This window comes from Cryptomeria japonica, chromosome 4 (genome assembly GCF_030272615.1).
Source record: "Cryptomeria japonica chromosome 4, Sugi_1.0, whole genome shotgun sequence".
In the NCBI taxonomy this organism is placed as follows: domain Eukaryota; kingdom Viridiplantae; phylum Streptophyta; class Pinopsida; order Cupressales; family Cupressaceae; genus Cryptomeria; species Cryptomeria japonica.
In genome coordinates, this window is record NC_081408.1 from 242,126,871 (window position 1) to 242,146,572 (window position 19,702).

General features: G+C 39.0%; 1 protein-coding gene across 3 annotated transcripts in view; it reads right to left on the bottom strand.

Moving 5' to 3' along the window:
- The window catches only part of LOC131065514 (glycerol-3-phosphate acyltransferase 9), a 232,041-nt gene that overhangs the window by 53,991 nt on the left and 158,348 nt on the right, over positions 1–19,702 (bottom strand). For all 3 annotated transcript variants that reach the window (XM_058000017.2, XM_058000018.2, XM_058000019.2), the window contains exons 11-12: positions 11,361–11,480; positions 11,138–11,236 (exon numbers count right to left, since the gene is read on the bottom strand). In XM_058000017.2, coding sequence (XP_057856000.1) covers positions 11,138–11,236; positions 11,361–11,480 — 219 coding nt within the window. The remainder of the gene's footprint in view (positions 1–11,137; positions 11,237–11,360; positions 11,481–19,702) is intronic.

A 19,702-nucleotide genomic window follows, 5' to 3' on the forward strand; every position in this document is an offset into this window, starting at 1 on the left:
AGGGGAAGGAAGATCCCGTCCGCCATTATCAAACGTGCGAAACCATATGGTCAGCGAACGGTGTTACTGACCAAAACAAATGGGTAACGCAATTCCCAGCCACGTTACATGGAGTTGCCATAGATTGGTACTCCGATGTGGACAAGCAAAAAGTGGCCACGTGGGCCAACCTACAAAAGGAATTCACGGAGGAGTTTCGGTTGCTCCATGATGCAATGAAATTGTAACGGAGATATACAGTACCAAACAAGGTACCAAGGAGACAGTATGGGCATACAGCAGGAGGCTGAAGGAATTGTTGGGTAAAATGGAAAGCCAACTAGCAGATGGATTGAAGAAACGATGGTTCGTTGAAGGATTGAAATCCTCCCTACGAAAAAAGATGAAAATTGTACCCCCGACGTCATATGACGACACCTATAATAGGGCGATGGACCTAGAGAGCAAATACAAAATGTCAAAGAAGAAGAAAAGTAATAAATATTCATCTGACGATGATGAAAACTCTGATGGGGAAAGCAGCAGCAGTGGCGAATCGAGTAAAAAGGTGCATGCTCTCCAAAAGGACATGGAACGAATGCTGAAAGAATTCAAAGCCATGAAGGGGAGTACAAGTAAGACTGAAGAAAATGACGTGTGGTGTACCGACTGTAGGAGTGACGGACACACCAAGGGGTCCTACCCCAAGAAGGCTTTCTGCGACATTTGTCAGATTGCAAGACATTTGACAAAGGAATGTCCCTACAATATGAAAACCAAGAGCCAACAAGTTCTCTTCACGCAAGAGCAGCCGGTTGTCGGAACTTCACAAACCAACACAACGGCATCATCTGGAGGTTACCGGGACAACAGACGCGGTGGTGGAAGGACTAGCAACAATAACAATAACAGAAGCCGTATCCAGTATGATGCCAAGGGCCGACCAATTATCCAATGTAGGGCCTGTAATCAGTGGGGGCACTTCGCCCGTGATTGCACGAAGGAAGCCGCCCCTCAGCACCTCTGCCGATGGTGTGGGCCAGGTGACCATGAGGACACAAATTGCCCACGGGCAGGGGTTAATCTCCTCAACATTGAGAAGGCTGAGAAGATTGGTGAGAAAGAAGTACTGGCGATCACCCGCGCCCAGACGAAAAAAGCCACTTATCCCGACCCCCGTATGGAGGAGAGATTACGGGAGGCAAAGGTCAATATTGAACGAGAGATGACGGCTGAACGATGGGACAACGAGGTGGCGAGTACATCATCCCGTACGGAAGCGGAAAATAACACCATTGGGCAAGTACTGCAGATGGAAGTAACTATAAGGGTAAAGGACCTTCTAGAAACAATGCCACAATTAAGAACCGGCATTTTTAGTTCCATACAAACCACTGCGCAGGCACCTTTGCATGCCACACGGGCGGAAGTTCCGATCAGCCCCTCGACTGACCCAATGTTGTTGGCCTTAAATAGTGGTCAACATCCTGCTGTAGTAGAGATGGGAATTCTCGGGGCTATCCTCAAAGACACCATCGTGGACGGAGGTTCGGGGGTGAATGTACTGCCAGAGGATACGTGGAAGAAGCTGGGGAGGCCAAAACTATGGCCACCCACGTTCAACTTGGTAGGTGCAAACCAGCACGGCATCAAGCCACTCAGCACCCTAATGGCCCAACCGGTCACCATCGGCACGCAACCTTTCATACTAGATTTTGTGGTAATCCCACTCAAGAAGAAGGGGTATGACGCCATCTTAGGCAGAGGGTGCCTGGTTACAGCAAAGGTGAACCACGACTGGAAAAAGAACACCCTTTCTATGGAGAGGGGGGCGGAAGTACACCATTGATCTGAGGACCCAGGTTGTTGACAAGGAACTAACATCATCTTCGGAATCAGAGGGTGAAGGAAAAGGCTACCCGAGGGACGAAGGACGAGGCTACAGGGAGCCCAACGACGAAGGTTTTCTCAAACTAGGAGTGCTCTAAGGATGAGACAGGGTCATTGAACGGGCTCTTCCATTGGCAGATGGAGGATTACGAAATGTTCCAGAGCTACAGGCTCGAAGTAGAGGAACCAGAGCAAGCAACAGAGGAGGTGTACCTGCCAGAATACATATAATATTGGAAGGGAGATGCCCCAAACCTCGGTGACGTAGATAATCCGAAGATCAATTATGTCGGCAACGATTGGAACCCTGTGTGGAAGGCCGCAGCTTTCAAAATCTTTATTATTCTTCTTCTTCTTATGTACGGGAAGGAGACCGTGGTCCCTGTAGAATTTGTGGTTCCAGGTCTTCGGATGGCCATTGAAAATAGATTGGCCACCAATGGGCCCAAATTGAAACCCTACCATGCGAAGCGCGCAGGGGACCCGAGAGGTCGGAAGGACACCCGAGAGGCCGGAGGGGCACTCGAGAGGATGGAAGGGGACTCGAGAGGTTGGGCAGGTGACTTGAGAGGCACGGGACCAACGCGGGAGACTCTTGGGCGAGGAAAACCGAGAAGGATGAAGGGCGATCCCAGAGACAGGGGACCCGAGCCGACGACTCTCTAGACAACTAAATTGGGAAAAAAAAAAAATTAAAAGTACGGTCGTATGGGTCGGTACGACAGTGACCGTACGATCGAGAAAAAGGAAGCCACGGTGGGACCACCGTGCGGTGGCAACACCGACGGTGGACACCACCATACGGTGGTAACACCGACGGTGGACATCACCGCCACCAGAGACATAAACACAACGCACAAACAAACACAGACACAGTCGTACGATGGAGGGGTGTTGACCACACGGGAAGGTGGCCATACGATTGGAGGTGTCAGTGTTGTTGTTGATTGTACGGGAGGCTGTATGGCCGAGGTGCCATCGGGGACATTACGGAAAAAAAAAAAAAACGATGACGACCAAATTGAAAAATCATTCGATGACATATGGAGCCAGGACACTGAAAATATTAGAGTGGAGAAGAAGGGTTTTGACATCATAAAATATCACAGAAATGATGTGCGCCATTGACTTTCGTATGGTTCTGAGGGTTGTAAATTGGTGTTGGCGCTGCCCCCGGACCCCGCTGGGGTGTTGCCCCCAGACCCCCAGTTTATTTTTGAGCTACAGTACACTTGTTGGAGTTGGGCGAAGGGCATTAGAGATGTCACAGTAAGTGTTGTGGTTGTCCGTACTGTGGGAAAGAAGCCTGCAGCGAAGCATTGGCGGGGAAGCCATAAGCCGTAGAGGGAGACGGATTTGGAGGTTGCGAACAAACAGAGTTTGATGGAAGGCATTGCAGGTCCGTGCAATTGTATGACAGAAGAGAGTTATTCAGTTCAGTTAGCAGCCTCTGGGGAGTGTGATGGAGGATTTGAGGTGTCTCCTAGCCTTTGTGCCAAAGGGTTGTGGCCACCTCCAGGTAGGAATGGTACGCTTTGAGGAACTTGGAGTATGTCTCGGCTGGACGTGAGGTTGCCTTGGTGGATGCAGAGAGGGCTCAGGAGGAGCTGACCACCAGGTTGGAGGCAGTACTAGCGTGAGACTTAGCTCAGTGTACCCAAGAGTTGGATGCCGAGAGGGCAACGTCGGTGGCTATCGAGGACAAATTGGCTAGGGAGACAATATCATTTGAGTAGCAATTGGTGGAGGCTGAGACTGAAAAGCATGTTTTGCAGACAAGTTTGGTTTAGGCACAGGAGGATTGTAATGTCAAAGGAAGCACTAATGGTGAAATCCGCACTTAAGCATAGGATGGTAGCAAAAAAGGGTTTTTAAGCGAGGACGCATAAGCTATATAAGTTCCGAGCTCGACTGGCGTCAGCAGTTCTGTTTAATGTCATCTCTATTTTGTATTAAGTCGTCGGGAGACGACTTCTTTTCTTTTGGGGGGGATGATGTTGGCGGCAATATTGTACACGGAAATAAAACTAGTTAATTAAGTTGTAATTGTGTTGGTTAGTTGGCAACCGAGGGGTGGCAGTTGCGGTGCAACGGTTGCCGCTTGCACCCCCTCGGTATCTTTATATACTTCCGAATGTAACTTGTGACGGAACGACGATTATGACGGGAATAACATCTCTTATATTGCATTTGATATCTATGGCATTATTATTCTGCATTATGTGTTTTATCTGTGTGCTTTAAGTTATTCACCCGAGAGGGCAAACAACCCCTTTCTTGTCTTGTTTGAAGTGAAGAACAGACATATTCTTGCATTTCAGTATTTGGGTCATCAAGTTTCTTCATTTCCAGCAGATTGGTTCAAGATTTATATCAGTTTGGAGAAGTTGGACCGATCTATCAATCATTTTTTGAGTGAGAAAGTTGTGTGCTAGGTTGACCCCCTTTCTAGCTTGTGTGGGGTGAAGAAAGCCATCATTTTCTATTTTTAGAGTTGGTTTTAAAAGCATTTATCAATACCATCAGATTGGGATAGTATTAGATCAGTTTTGGAGCCATTCTACGGCATTTTGAAGAGGATTTTCTAAGTGTGCAGCTTGCTGGTTCGGCCACACCATTCATGGGTGTTTGAAAGCTGTTGGAACCTTTGGAAGGCTATACAAGAAGACTTCAGTTGCAATCATCCTCAAAACCAAGGGCTAAACATTACCTAGCTGTGGGAACCATCCTGGAGTGGAAGAAGATGATTAGTTGTTGCTGCAAAAAAGCTTGCTGAGTAACTTATGTGGCAGCCTTCTCCTATATCAGACTTGCAAACAAACTTTCTAATCCATTTTCCTACAAGGGTTTCAAGAGATGTCCATGGGTATGGCTAGAACTGTATTGTAATTTCGCATAGTAATCTAGACTACATTTTATACATCAGTTTATGTATTTTAGACTTGTAGACTAATCTAAAAACTCTGATTTTAGCAAAAAATCATCTTGTTAAGTTTCAGATTTACTATTTGACAGCAACATCTATTTCATGCTCTTATATATCATTCAAACTCTGTAAACACAACAAACTATTCTGCAACTTCTGTCTAGCTTTGAAAGAACAAAAAAAGAAAGAGAAAACATAGTATGTTTAATTAAAATAAACAAGCAGGTTGCTACAGAGCAGTTTTCTAGTGTTCCACCTAGGGTCAGACATTACAGTGGCATCAGAGCAGTTTTCTAGTGTTCCCCCTAGGGAGGGCCATTACATATTATTGGGCAGAAACCTGCATGTGAACACAAGATTATTGGGCTGAAAATTGTTATTGCATGGATTTACCCTTACAGGTTTTCTCCCCCAGCTGTTGATTTTGACGTGTCAGCTATTGACATGAGTTGAATCTGTTCTTTTCTTTTTCTCTTCTTTATCTTCTCTTTGTAGAATTTCAGCTCCCTGGATATATGCTTCTTGATTTGCCTTTGATGGCATAGCGCTTTCCTGCATGCCAGCCTGTGTTCTTTCAATGTTTTGTCTCATGCTTGGAGAAATTTTGATAAACTGAACTGATTTTTCAGTTGATTTTTCCTTTTCCCTTGCATTTGTATGCATGTTGGAGCTTATCACCTTGATATCTTTATTGATGGGCTTATCCTTTTCTAGGAGACTGTTTTGTTTCTCGGTGTTTCCATGGTCCTCTTACTCTTGTGTCCTCCATGTCTCATGTGTCCAAAAGTAAATAGCGAGCATGTTGTTTGTTATTTTGGGCTTTGGATGCCTGAACAAATGTAATGGCTATTTAAGATTTTCCATCTCATGTAGGTACTTTCTTGCTCCTAATTTATATTGGCTTCCAGGTCCTGGTGTTATTCCATGGAGCAGATCCTAACAAGATGTTAATGTTCATAACAGATTCAGAAGCCAAAGGAATATTTCATAACCATTTGCTGTTCAAACTCAATCCCTTCCTCCTCCAAAAATAGTCCGTATGCTAGAGTTGATTCCAAATCAATTTTGAAAAAGCTTATCGAATAGTTTAGGACCCCTGGACGCTTGGTGAATTTGAGAGAGTTTGATGTATTCCACAACTGGAGTTCCAAACTGTTGCAAGGAAATATTCTTTCCAATATACAGATGGGAGAAGTGGGAGTCTAGTCCAAACTGGCACTACACTTGGAAGATCCTAAGTTGGGTTGAGGGTTGGAGACCATGATCTCATGAAGAGGCCTAAATGTATCATTAAAACTCCATACTTTTCCGGTCTGGGACAAAAGTTTTCCATGAAGTAGCTTTTGGGCACCATCAATAAATCAATGAATCTAGCTAGCCTTCAATTCTGTGCACCCAGAGCCTTAGATTTTATGGGACAGTAAATGTCCCCAAGAAGGCATAGATGAGTTTATTTACCTTGGGCATAGCTATGAGATGATAAAAAATGATTTATGTATTCCTTATGACATGGTGGATATAGACATACGTTCCTGCTGAGGCATGGAGCTTTCGCAAGTTAATTGTTGAATTCTTCTTTCTTAAGAAAAGCATACCAAAGCTTGCTTGAGAAATTTATAGGAATATATAAAAATGCTACACCCCTGTACATATTGGGTAAAAAGCTAACTTCTAAAACCTAGCAAATAAGTCATTGTACAGACAGATGTATTGAACTTTGATTTATCTCACCTAAACCAGACCTGACATTTACTATGCAGTCATATATATATCCCACTTTATTGCTGTAGTCAAATTTTGTTCCTTTGGTCCAAATATTTTCCAAGAAAAGTATATTTATTGATTTTAACTTTGGCTACATGTCTCTTGGGGTAGTTAGAAGTTATTTTCTTTAGATAAGCCAAAATAGTTTCAGGTGCCAAGGCTTAAGGAGAAAGTAAACAAGGGATGCGGGTGGAGGGATATTATCTAAGTCCTTCCACATTGAGTCTTTTGCTTGAACTTTGAATGTATCATAGAGGAGTTTAGGGCTTCTGTTGCTTGCATAGACAAAGTCTTTGTTCTGTTATGGAAAAACGACCTCATTTTTTTTTCAGCTTCAGCCATGTGGAACAGGAAGGTAAAGAATGTAATCCATGTTGCAGAGATATTGAAGGGAGTCTAGTCCACATAGAAATGAAGGGAAAAAGGGGTTTTGTTGCCATTTAGCATCGAAGAAATCCAAAGGAGCTCCTGACACGACATAAATCAGCAGTTAGTTACACAAGTGATGGCCTATATTGCAAGGAGGAGGAAAACATAGCACGTTGCAGCAGTAGAAGTGACACAGAAAGAATATTCCCCCCATTGCTTGTATAGAAGATACACTTGGTTGCTCTGCTCATGGCACGTTTCAGATCAAAGTTTCACAAGTTTGGAACATTGTAATGGTGATGAGAAGTTCCAGGAGCTTGCAACACATGTCATACCCGCATGTCAAAAGGTTTTCAAGGTATAGATTCAATATGTTTTCAATCATTCTATCAGGTCTTTATGGCATATGATATCAAAGAACACAATTTCATAGTCATAGCATCTTTAGTTTGTTTGCTCACATAATGTCTAGCTTCAAAATTGCTGCATTATTATTTAGATCTGCAAGCATAGATGCACTTTATGTTTGAGGAATTGGGGGTTAAGGGGGATCATTAGCAGGAATTGTTTGAAATTATTAAAATTGCTGACAAACCAAACTTCTTTATGCTGGATCATCCTTTCATGTACTATGATAAAGAGAAGGATATTTTAACAGCAATTTAGTATGGTTCAGATACATTGAAATTATCAAAATTGCTAGGAGTGCCATTTTTTGTCATCAATGACATCTAGATTACCTGTAGTGTGACAGCAGTGAAAGGACACAAAGAATAGAAGATGACAGTCCTTAAGGCCAAATGACAACAAAAAAAGGAGGATGAAGAATACTAAACAAGGAGCCCTCAAGACTGAAAATTATCACTGTGAATAGAATATCAACATGAAAGGGCAAGAGAATGTCAGTGAATTGATGATGAGCAAGTAAAATACAATGCTCTTGCAGAATGTCTTGGGAAGATTGCTTTTATTAAGCCATAGAAACTTGTTCCAGAACTACAGGAAAGAACATAGAACCCATCTGCCTTTACAAGGGCAACCATGGTCATTGCATAATATACTTTATTGGAGCGTCCAAAAGAATTGATCAAGTTATCCAACCTGTCATAGCATCATTCTTGATGCTTACCAGTGATGATGAAAGGATAGGAATGAAGAAGACGGTATGCCTATTGGGATGCCTAGGGATTTCCATTATCAAGAGTGATCAAGTTATGCAACCTGTCATAGCATCATTCTTGATGCTTACCACTGATGATGAAAGGATAGGAATGAAGAAGATGGTATGCCTAGTGATTTCCATTATCAAGAGTGACATTATATTTGAAAGGATAGTTGAAAGGACAACAGAATTAAATGCTTTTGTTGGTGAGAAGATGAAGTGTAACATAGGTCCTAAATATAAAACTGAGGAGCCTTTCAATATGAGTAAGCATGCATAGTCCTGTAAACTTGTCAAAATTACAGTGACAATCATTACAAGCGCCACAGTAGTAACAAATCAGACATGAAAAGTCCATGAAGGTAAAGAAGGCAGAGTTTGATGAAGAAGATAGTCTGGCAGGGCTGCTATGATGGATTCATGAAGGAACGACAATAGAGGGTATATCTCAAAGGAATGACGATGGTTTAATTTGCTTATTGAAGGACAAAGAGCAGGTTTATGAGGTTCAGACTTCAGAGCCCTCTACAATACAACTAGAGATACAGGACGGTCAAATGAAAATGCAAAAGATAGAGGATAGGGTTGTCTATCATTAGACAATCAAAAGAAATGACAATGTTCTACAAGTAGTATTGTCAAGGGTTTTAAAATGACAGTGTACATAATGATAATAAAACAAGGGCTTCAATAAACCTAATAACAAGGCAGGGACCTAAACACGGTGAGCTTTAGAAGATAGAGTACAGTCATCTAGAAGTTTGGTGATCCCTCCATAAGGTTGGTTTATTTTGGCCAAAGAATTTGAAAATAAAAGACAATGGCAGTAATAAAAGAAGAGACTAATGATCAGATTTCCAAATGCATGAACATAGGACTTGGCAGAACATTAGAGATTGTGTCATCAATGGTTGTCTCATCATTGTGGGAGAAAGCAATAGTAGGCAAAGTGCAGGCTTGAGGAATAAGAATCTTTTGTGATGTTAGAAATGGTACTGACAGTCATAATATAACAGTTTGTGTGACAGTGAAGGAAGATGAAGACAAAGGATCCAAATTAAGTGACATTGACGGCAGTACTTTCTCACAGTGTGACCATAGCTGTGAGGGTATAATAGAGGCTAAGCATTAAGATAGTTGTAACATCTACAAAATATTGACACTAGTGGTTGTTATAAACCCTATAAGAGCTCCTACGCCCTGTTCAATTTTCTCATCATTTATCCTATAAGATTGGATCTTGGATTGGTAGTTTAAGAGAGAATAAAGACAACTGAAGTCAGTTGAGTACATTGAGACATCAAGCTGGAATATAGGCAAATGGAGAGCAAATGTAGCCAGCAGTTTGGAGGAGTAATGGCCTGTTTGAGCATTTAGCAGGCATGTTGGAGTCTTCCTAGGAGCTTATGAAGGAAAGGCAGTTTGAAAAAGTCAACCAGCATCATATTCTACACCATGATGATGAATATGAAGAGTTTCTTAAAGAGAAAAGACAGGAAATCAGTTCCTAAGCCCCTAGGTGGAGGGTGGTTGAAAATTCAGCCAAAGGAGTAATGAAGATTCTTTTATGTGATGCTATTATCTCTCCCACACTGGGATGTGATATAGAAGGTCTAAGCTCAGATTAGAGGACAGTTCAAACATCTCTTTGGCCATGTATTGTAGCTGAAAAGATATTTCAGCAAAGAAACTGTATCGTAACTCAGATTTCATGAAGAAATAGAATAATTTCCAGACTCGTCAAAAAAATTTCTAGCTTTTGGATCAATAAAGTAAGTTATTTTACCTATTCAGCACTGCTTTATTATGAAGAATGGTGAATGATTGATCTTGTTTTCATGATGGAATTCTATGATCCTGAACTTGTAATCTCATTTATTACCTTTTAGCAAAAACATACATTTGCAGGTCATAGTTTGTATCTTTATCAAGATTATGTACGGTTCAGTTGTGAAACATATCTTATGGGCTCATTAAAACTTATTTTGGTTTTTCCTTCTGAGTATCAACATAACTTTTGAATCTCTCTATGAAACACTCATGTAAAATATGTTAAATCTTGAGTTGTGTATGTTATGATGACCTTGTTGATCACATTGTGTATATTTCTAAGTACAAATCCTAGAAATTTTTGGTGCATCATCTGTCAGATTTTAGTTTTTGTTTTAAGTCTCTTCTTTCCCTTTTCCCAGCAACCAGTAGTATAGGTGATAGCTCCACATGAACCAGCCTTCTCTGGAGATTCACTCCAACCTATGGGCAACCCACAGACCCATGAGTGTTTCAATGTTTCACTGGATGGCTGAATGGACAACTCAGTAAGGGTGCATATCCGTGTAATAAGAATTGATACACCTGAACTTAGAAAGTCAACACCTAAATGCAAACAAGAGAATTTTGCAGTACATACAGGAAACATTGGACTTTGGGACAATTTATAGTAAGACTACAGCATTTTATATGGAAGTTTTCAAAGATTCTGATTGGACAAGATGAATAGATTGTCTAAACTTAAAGTACACAATGGTAAAATCTACCATGAATATATGCAATGATTCAGAATGGACAAAAAATAATATCAAAATTCCCAAGGTAAAGTCTTAGAATTTACTTTATTTTTCTTGTAGCAGCAATTTTATAAATCTTTGAATAAAAATGAGTTTTTAAATTTTTGTCTAAATTAATTAGTAGCAACTTTAGAAAGTATTTTAATAAAAATGAGTGTTTAGAAAGTATTCTAATAAAAATGAGTGTTTTACTTTTTTGTCTAAATTAAATGCCAAGTTTGCAACTTTGATGATTATCAATACTTATTCTACATTTGAAACAAGATGTGAATGAGTTTTAAGTACTAGAGGGCATCCTCATTACTTGAGAGAAAAACTAGTAAATTGAAAAGACTAAATCCGGATAGGAGTAGATAACAATTATCATCTGCCAGATCTTTGATTCACCATAAATGGACTCCATTGATAAATTTGTGCTAAGGTATCTTTTGAAATGAATTATAATTTATAAATGCGTGTACATAAACAAAATTAACATACTTGGTTTCAGTCAGTTTAGGACTTGGGCGATAATACTTCAGATATCCATCCCATGGAACCTTTTTAATGCCTGCTCTTGTAGCTATTATGTCTCTGACCCTGTTTAATAGAGATGTCCAAATGCAACTATAAACAACAATATTGGAAGCAGGGAAAACACTTTCTGATTACAAATTAAGCAATTAGGCATCAAGATACTTTGCTTGATTGGTTAAACATTTACCTCTCTGCAAATTCAATCGGTGTCTCTCCAGGTTGCAGCATTTGCGGTTCTAGGTACCACACATCACAAACTACTGCCCATGAAGTCATAAGACGAACCAAATGCATTGTAAAAGACTGCCTGCCAAAACAAAATTTGAAGCAATGAAATTTATATTCCTTTTGACTGAGCTTGTAATTAAGAATGGGAAGAGAATGTAAATACACATGAAATGAACCAAACTTCAATTCTCAAGACAAGGTTAAAGCAATGTATAAATTTAAGCAAAAAATAAAGTTTCTGGAACAAATTTCATAATGGAATTTTCATCTACACTTCAGATCGCAATCTGTGATCCATTATCAGGTTAACAAGATGTCTATAGATTGTGGACCTGAATTACTTTTAGCAGAAAAATCACTATAGTAAAAAGATGCCTTGATAGGGCAGATGAAGTTATTTAATAAACAGAATGCTACGTACATTAATTCTTAAATGAGTTGCTGCCAACAATAGTTAGTCATAACCGATAACCCACAAATATTAAATTCTTGTGAACTAGCCATCATCACTATTAATATGAATAACACCATATTCATAAATATTAGAAGGTGCATTCCCCTAGTATTAAAATAATGTAATGTTTCTAATGTTCATCTAGTCTTTTTTAGTTAGGTTAGGTAGTTTCTATTTTTGGCTTCAGTTCACGATTGTTTTGTTTAGAAACATTGTCTTGTACTTTTCTATTTAAGAAGACTCCGTCTTCATTGTTTAATACAACATCGAACATCGAATATTTTAACATGGTATCAAAGCGGGCCAATAGGATTTCATAAAATTTGGCGAAATTTTTGAGAAAAAATTCGTAACCTCTTCTTATCTGGAATTTTTTTCCAGAAATTTGTTTTTTTTTTATTTTTTATAAATCATTAGAGCCTTTGTTGAAATCTTTGCAGAATTCCGTGGACTCTTTTAGAGCTATAATTTGAAATTTTTGTCGGTTCCTGGACCTGTGTTCATAGGCAGTTTGGGTGTTGCGTTTGAAGATCGTGGAGGTTTTCTTATGTTATTTCATGCCCACTGATTTCTAGTTTCTGTTCACAACTGTGATGTTTCAGATCTGCAACCCACATTTGTATTCTGCGTCCTGCGACCTGAGGTTTCAGATCCTCTGTACCTACAGTCTAGGGCTTCATGGAGTCAGGCTTTGTTCGATGTCTTCATCTCCCTGCAACAATGCGACTAGGGCACGCAATCTGCCTCTTTGTATGGTTGCTTGGGGATGATCTGATGGGTTTTTATAAAAAAATTTACTTAAAAAATTTCTGATGGGTTTTAAAAAATTTCTGATGGGTTTAAATAATTTTTTCCCTTAAAATTTTCGGATGGTTTTAATTATTTTTATCCTTAAAAATTTTTGTTGGGTTTTACCATTTTTCCTCAAAAACGAAGTTTCGTATTTTGATCCATGTCTCAGATTTTGTCTTGGGTTTTGATCGATTTTTCACCTTAAAATCATGTTATGTTTTGATCGATTTTTCTGCTCAAAGATCGTGTCTAGTCGTCTGTAATTCGTGATGTTCACGTGGGATTCTAGGTTTTGCCTGATTTTTTCCTCAAAAATCATGGGTACAAGTGTTCATGTCTTAGGGTTTTTACTGTTTTTTTCAAAAAAAACAATGCTTTGTAATCTTCAGTTTTTGGGTTTGGCAATTTTTTCCTCAAAAGTCGTGGTTTCTTGCAGTTTGTTTCGAGTCTCGAGCCGAGTCTCAGGGATTTGGGACTCTCCAAGAACTCGCTCTAGGCGAGACTCACTAGAAACTAGATCTTTGCCGACTCCTGTCGAGTTTTTGTCGAGCCTTGCCAATTTTTTAGAGTCCTGATTCAAGTCAGCCTTGTCAAGTCCACGCCGAGTTCGAGTCTCATTTCTATGGTTTTGGGGCATTGTGCTCATTTGCAAAAGTTGGTGGCTGTTTTTTTTTTAAGCAATGGAGGGTTTGCCGACTTTTCCTCAAAATCGTGGTTTTGGTTTATGCAATTGTTCTCAATGTCTCTAGTTACAAGGAGGGACATCTTTGATACCCAACATCAGGTTGGATGATTTGTGATGATTTGTGGTGATATCCAGAAGTTTTGCAGATTCTGGGAGGGTGAGTGGCAGGCTCTTGTCGCAGAATGTTCTAAGAAGGGAGCAACCTTCTTTGTTTTTTCTCTTGGTAGTTAGAAGTTAAAACGATGACCATTAAAGGAGGGTATTAAAATAATGTAATGTTTCTAATGTTCATTTAATGTTTTTTAGTTAGGTTAGGTAGTTTCCATTTCTGGCTTCAGTTCATGATTGTTTCGTTTAGAAACGTCTTGTACTTTTCTATCTAAGAAGACTTCGTCTTCGTTGTTTAAACTTTAATACAACATTGAACATTGAATATTTTAACACCTAGATGTTGGGCACTCTATAATGTTAATGATAGGCCTCCAGAAATGATCTAATTATAGAGATCATGGAGCACGATCACATGCAAATGACTTCTAGGACCTTTCTCTATGCTCGTGATTCTTGTTCAAAAGTCAAATCATTATTTAGAATAGCTTTCAAGAATCATCACAAATAATCTAGAATTTAGGAGCATTGGCGATGGGATCCTCATTTATTTCGTGGAATGAATTGGCATTTTGCCAATTTAAACCCTCCTTATGGAAATATTGGGTATTGGTGTCCCCATTCCCCCACAAACTACTGTCACTAATATTGTTCTTCTTTGGTTTGTACCAAGACAAGATCATGAATAGATCACTCTTGGGGAGTTCTCTACACAATCCTTATCCTTATTGTTTCCCTGTTACTTCTTAAAATGAAACAATCTTGTCCATTAGCTAAGAATTTAAAAACTACTAGACAAGCTCAAAAAATTCTAAAACTTGACACTCATTGAATTTATTGAACATTTAAAAATACAAAGAAAAATTAAAATATTCTTCAAAATCACACATTTTACTAAATTTTTAGAACATATGACTGATTTCCATCATATATAAATCAAAATTAGAGTCTAATAAATATCATAGATCAAAAAATGAATTCAACCTCGAAATGCATATGAAACTTAGTTTCGATATTAATAAAAATTATAAATCGTCAATTCTTTTCTACAACAAAGGCTCAAAAAGACTATTGCCACTTTGTGGGTGTTGTGAAGGTGGATGTTGTAGCTGCAAGATTCCTCAATAGGTGTTTCATCCATAGTGATGGGATCAAGCTATGCGTGCAAGGAACACCCACCTAATGGCTCACAACCACAACTTCTACCTCCTCATGTGTTACCACATTCGCTTCTCATTCATCTCCTTCCTCCAAATTAATTAACTCATCATCAATTAACAAATGTTTGACTTCAACATCATCAAACTTGATAATCCAATCTATTAGTGATCAACGCCATCAAGGTCAAGTGCATGATGTGTAGCCTACCCTTGTACCACACATAGACAAGGTTATTCAAGCACTTTTGAGTCAGCCTATTATGCTTCTTTGTACAAATAGCCTCAAAAAGACTTCAATTTTGCTGACAATCAAAAGCTCTACAAGGCTGAGATAAAATAAAGATGGCAAGCTTTTGAATATTAGGCATTGTGGCACCATAATCTTTGCACTAGAAATGTACAAGTTTAATATTTATAATTTCATAAGAATTTTAGGAAACTTAAAAGTTAAAATAAATATTAAAATAAAATTAAACATATATGTTTTCTTTTTACTAGTTGCAAAGTGGCTCTCCTACGAATACAAGTCTATATCTAATTAAATATAAGGTCTTGAAGGTTGCCATCAACACCCAATCTCTCGGTATGTGTGTTGAGGCCAAGCATAACCCCTAAATCTGCTTTGAACAAAGGGGAGAAGAAAAACCTAAGATTCATATAGTAGGCAGTAACATGAATATGTTGGTGGATTTTGTTGGTTTCGCCTCTCATCAATAATGCACCACATGGGTTCATATTGGCCTTATCCATGGTCTTATATAGATAGCCCATGGAGTTTCGATAGCCAACCACCAATCATAGAGCCCTAATCAATGTCTCTAATACCTAAGTATCAAAAAATTACAATATCAACAACTTGTACCATTAGAAAATAAAAAACAAATAGAAATTGGAGTTTGAAAATGTTCCTTGATGATCTCCTCCATGTCTTTGGCCAATCTATTATCAAAATTGGTCTTCACCACTCTCTCTAGTTCGGCCTTCCTACAATAGGGAGTCTCCAACCACCTTTTGCTCACAAACATGCTCTTAATGTTGGGTAGTAAATCTATTATACTCTACAAGGTGACGAAATTAGCGGTAAAGTGTATGAATCCTAATTGCATGAGCTCCTTGCCATCAATGTATTCTCTCAAAAGATTTAGTACCCATGTGTGGTTGTGGATAAACTTTGCGATATTCCTTGCATTATCAACCATGTTTTTCACCCAGCTTAGAATCCCTATGTCCTCAAGGAGTACGTCAAGACAATGAGTAACACAAAGGCTCCAAAACAATGTTGGGTGCCTCGCCTCTAGAATTCTATCGGCTACCACATATGCAATTGTACTGTCGAGCACTATTTGAATGACATTTTCCACTCCCACCTCATCCAACATGTTGCACAAAGTCTATATTTTTAGTTTCATTAGAGGCATCAACTAATTTTAAAAGGACTAGTTGCCCCCTAAAACCACTTTAAAAGGTGATGAGTGTCCTATTCCTGCCACCTATCCAACCCTCAAATAAAATGGTGCAGCCTTTTTTTCCCAAATTTTCCTATGTTCTACTAGTAGGCATGCGTTTGGACCTCATCCTACACTATTGAACCACTCAACCCATGATGACTTGGAGCCTTGAACCCCTTGCCTACCGTGGTCAACAATTGCACTAACCAACTACTCCCAATAACAACTTGAAGAAAAATTAAATGAAATATTGTTGTTGTACCAAAATCTTGCACATACCAACTTCACCTCATGTTGCACTTTCTACTCCATACATTATCTTCCAATAAAATTTATACACCAAGAGTGTTACGAGGAACAAAAAAAACCTAGAACTACGGGTGCCCATATTGTTTGATCCTTATATCCATGGCCCAATGGAAGAAGAGCCCCCCATGTCTCCTTTTGACCTTATCGAACTAAAAACTAGGTTTGGGGCTGCCATTGCCTTTGCTATTCTCTTTTCCTCTACCATTATCTTTTTCTCTACTTTCATGCAGTCATAAGTTGCAAGCTAAGTTGCCAATTTGAGTACGGGTGTGAGTACGGCTATGTATATATATTTTAAATTATTAGTAATAATTTAAAAATGAGTAATAAGATATGAAGGTATAAATAAATTCTTTTATTTAACAAAGTTAAAAAAAAAAGATAAAACATAAGTTATCAGTTATGCCCTTAAGGCGTCCCACACCCATACCAGGTATGTCTGGGTACGAGTCGCCCGAGGCTACACCTAAGTACAACCTTGGTATGTACCTAGGTGTCTCAATATGCCCAAGGTACATACAGGGCATAGTTGGGTGTAACCCTTCTATCGTTGGGTTTTTCTCACATCTAACACCTTGTACAACTTATCATTGCTACCCCTCAAACCCATTGGGGTCTCCACTCGCAAACCCCCACTAGTTTGTGGACTCTATTGTCATATAAGAAATTTGATTACAATGAGAAGGCCAGGGAGTGGATACCATAATCAAGAACTTAGACTACTAAAATTGTGATTATTAAATGCCAATTGATAGAGAAAAATAATTAATATTATATATTTAACTATCAATTGGCATTTAATATTTATCTTTATCACTACCATTTTGGCATTTGGCATTGATCAACGATAAAGTATCATACTATCAAATGTATTTAGTTTTACATTTTTGTATATTTCTTTAAAAAAATTGTATATATGTATATATATACACATGTGTGTGTGTGTGTATATATATATATATCAAAGAAATGGGACTCGGACTCGGCGAGGCCGACTCGACTCCGGACTCAAACTCGAAGGTCAAAACTTGGCTCAGACTCGGCTGGACTTGGCAAAGTGAAAAACTCAAGAAATTTAGAGATTTTTAAAGATTTAAAACTTGTTTCATGCACCCTTTATTGAATACACCTTAAAGACACAATAACATCATCAAATAGAAGCTAGTTTGATTACATACACAAGTATACATCAATCACATAAGCATAAATGCAAATTGTAGCTGAAGGAAATAACAAACATAGATATATAAATATTGTCAAATGTATACAATATTACAAAACTCATGGAATAAAAAATCCATGTCATCATATGATCAAATGTTCCATACAAATATCAAAAGTAAAAACAACTACAAGCCTATGGCTCTGAAGAGCTTGCATCCCCCTCCCCCGGCCCCCTACGAAGGCGTCAAAGGTAGGTCTTGGATGATTCGGCAGCCATAGCCTCTCCTCGTGACACCATGCCACCCTCACCAACATCAGGTATATGAATATCTGTCACTATCTGCCTTTGAATCTGTTGTCTTTGCTCGTGCTCTTTGCTCCTCCTCTACCATGGCTACAGCCTCAACCTCTATATTTGCCTGGTTGACCCAATCAATGTCATCGTCACTAAAGACAGGTTTTGTCTCAATGGTCCACTCGGCTTCAGGATCAACCTCCTCTAGAATGATAGGGGAGATGTCAGTCTATGCATTCCTTTTCATTCTGAAGCGGAGGTTGTACTGAACAAAGACAAGATCGTTCATCTTCTCCACAGATAATCTATTGCGTCTCTTGGAGTGTATGTGCTCAAGCATTCTCCAATTGCACTCACAACCAAATGTTGTGTTTTTGGGCCAAAAAAGCTCCACCAATTATCTGAATTTGAAATGAGAAAAATAAAAAATAAATCTCACTCTCAACTCTCATTTAACAATATATAATAAAATTAAAATTATCCCTTAGAAGGTATTTTTACCTGGCATCATAGTTGTCCTACTTTCTTTGCAGATAATATGAGAGTTCTCCCCTTGAGAATTAGAAAACAACTATATCTCTCACATAAGTTCGGTCTAAGTACAATCAACAGGTGCCATCTTCTCCATGACTAAGTATAGCCCACTAAGAACGTCCTCATCCACCTTGAAAGTAGCACTGAAATAGAATACCGAATTCAAATAATATGTTGCTGCATGGATGGACCTGTGAAGCTAGTTATGCCATCTCCTATCAATGATATCCCAAATGGGACGATACCTGTGCTCATCTCCTGCATAGACGGATTTGATGGCCTCCTTGGCCCTATCCATGCCCTCATATATGTAGCCCATTGCAGGCTTTTCCCCATCCGCAACTCACAAGAGAACCACCAAGGGCTTAACAAACTACAAAATTGCAAATATTGTGTAATTTATAAAAATGAGCAAATAAGAGAAAATGATGAATAAATTATAAAACAGAAACTTAAATTGTAGAATTTATAAAAAATTTACCTTCACAATCTCATCACAAGGGGTCCAAAAGCCTCCCTCATCAAAAATGCATTCTTCCATATCTATCCTTGCAGTGGTAACAACATAGGATGAGGAAGCCCACTCCTCACCAACAATCATACGTCTCAAGGCCACATTACAGCAAAGCATGGACTATAATGTAATTAAGTTAGTGCCTAATCTGGTGATTCCAGGATGAGCTAACTCCCTCTGCTCTGTGTATTGCCTCATAAGAGCTAACACCCATGAATGATTATATACAAATTTGCAAATATTTCTTGCCCTTTCTACACATCTCTTAATCCATGGGAGTTTTCCAATATCCTCCAACATGAGGTTAATGCAATGGGCGGCACATGGAGTCCAAAGTCAAACTATAGATGGGTGCCTCTCCATCAAAAGTCTACCTGTAGCAACTTAATTTGCTGCATTGTCGGTGACTACCTACACCACGTTCTCCTCACCCACCTCATGTATCACCTCTTCTATTTCCTCACATAGGAATGTGGCATTTTTGCAGTATGCGGGGGCATCAATGGACTTGATGAGAACAATGCCCCCTGAAATTAAAAATAAAGCAAGACCAATGATCATTCAATAAATCATTAAATCAAAAATCAAAAAAATTAATGACTAAATGGCATTAAAATTAATCAATCACCTACGAAAGAAACGAGAAAATTAAGGAGTTCTATTTCTCCTATCTGTCCAACCATTAGTCATGATGGTGCAGTCTGTCTACTCCATATCTGGCGTTGATCCTCTAATTCCCTCTTCACATCACGCACTAAATCTGTCAAAATTGGTCCCCTTAAATCAGATTCAGAAGGGGTTTTGAACCCCACCCCGCATATGGTAAGGGCATCAACCA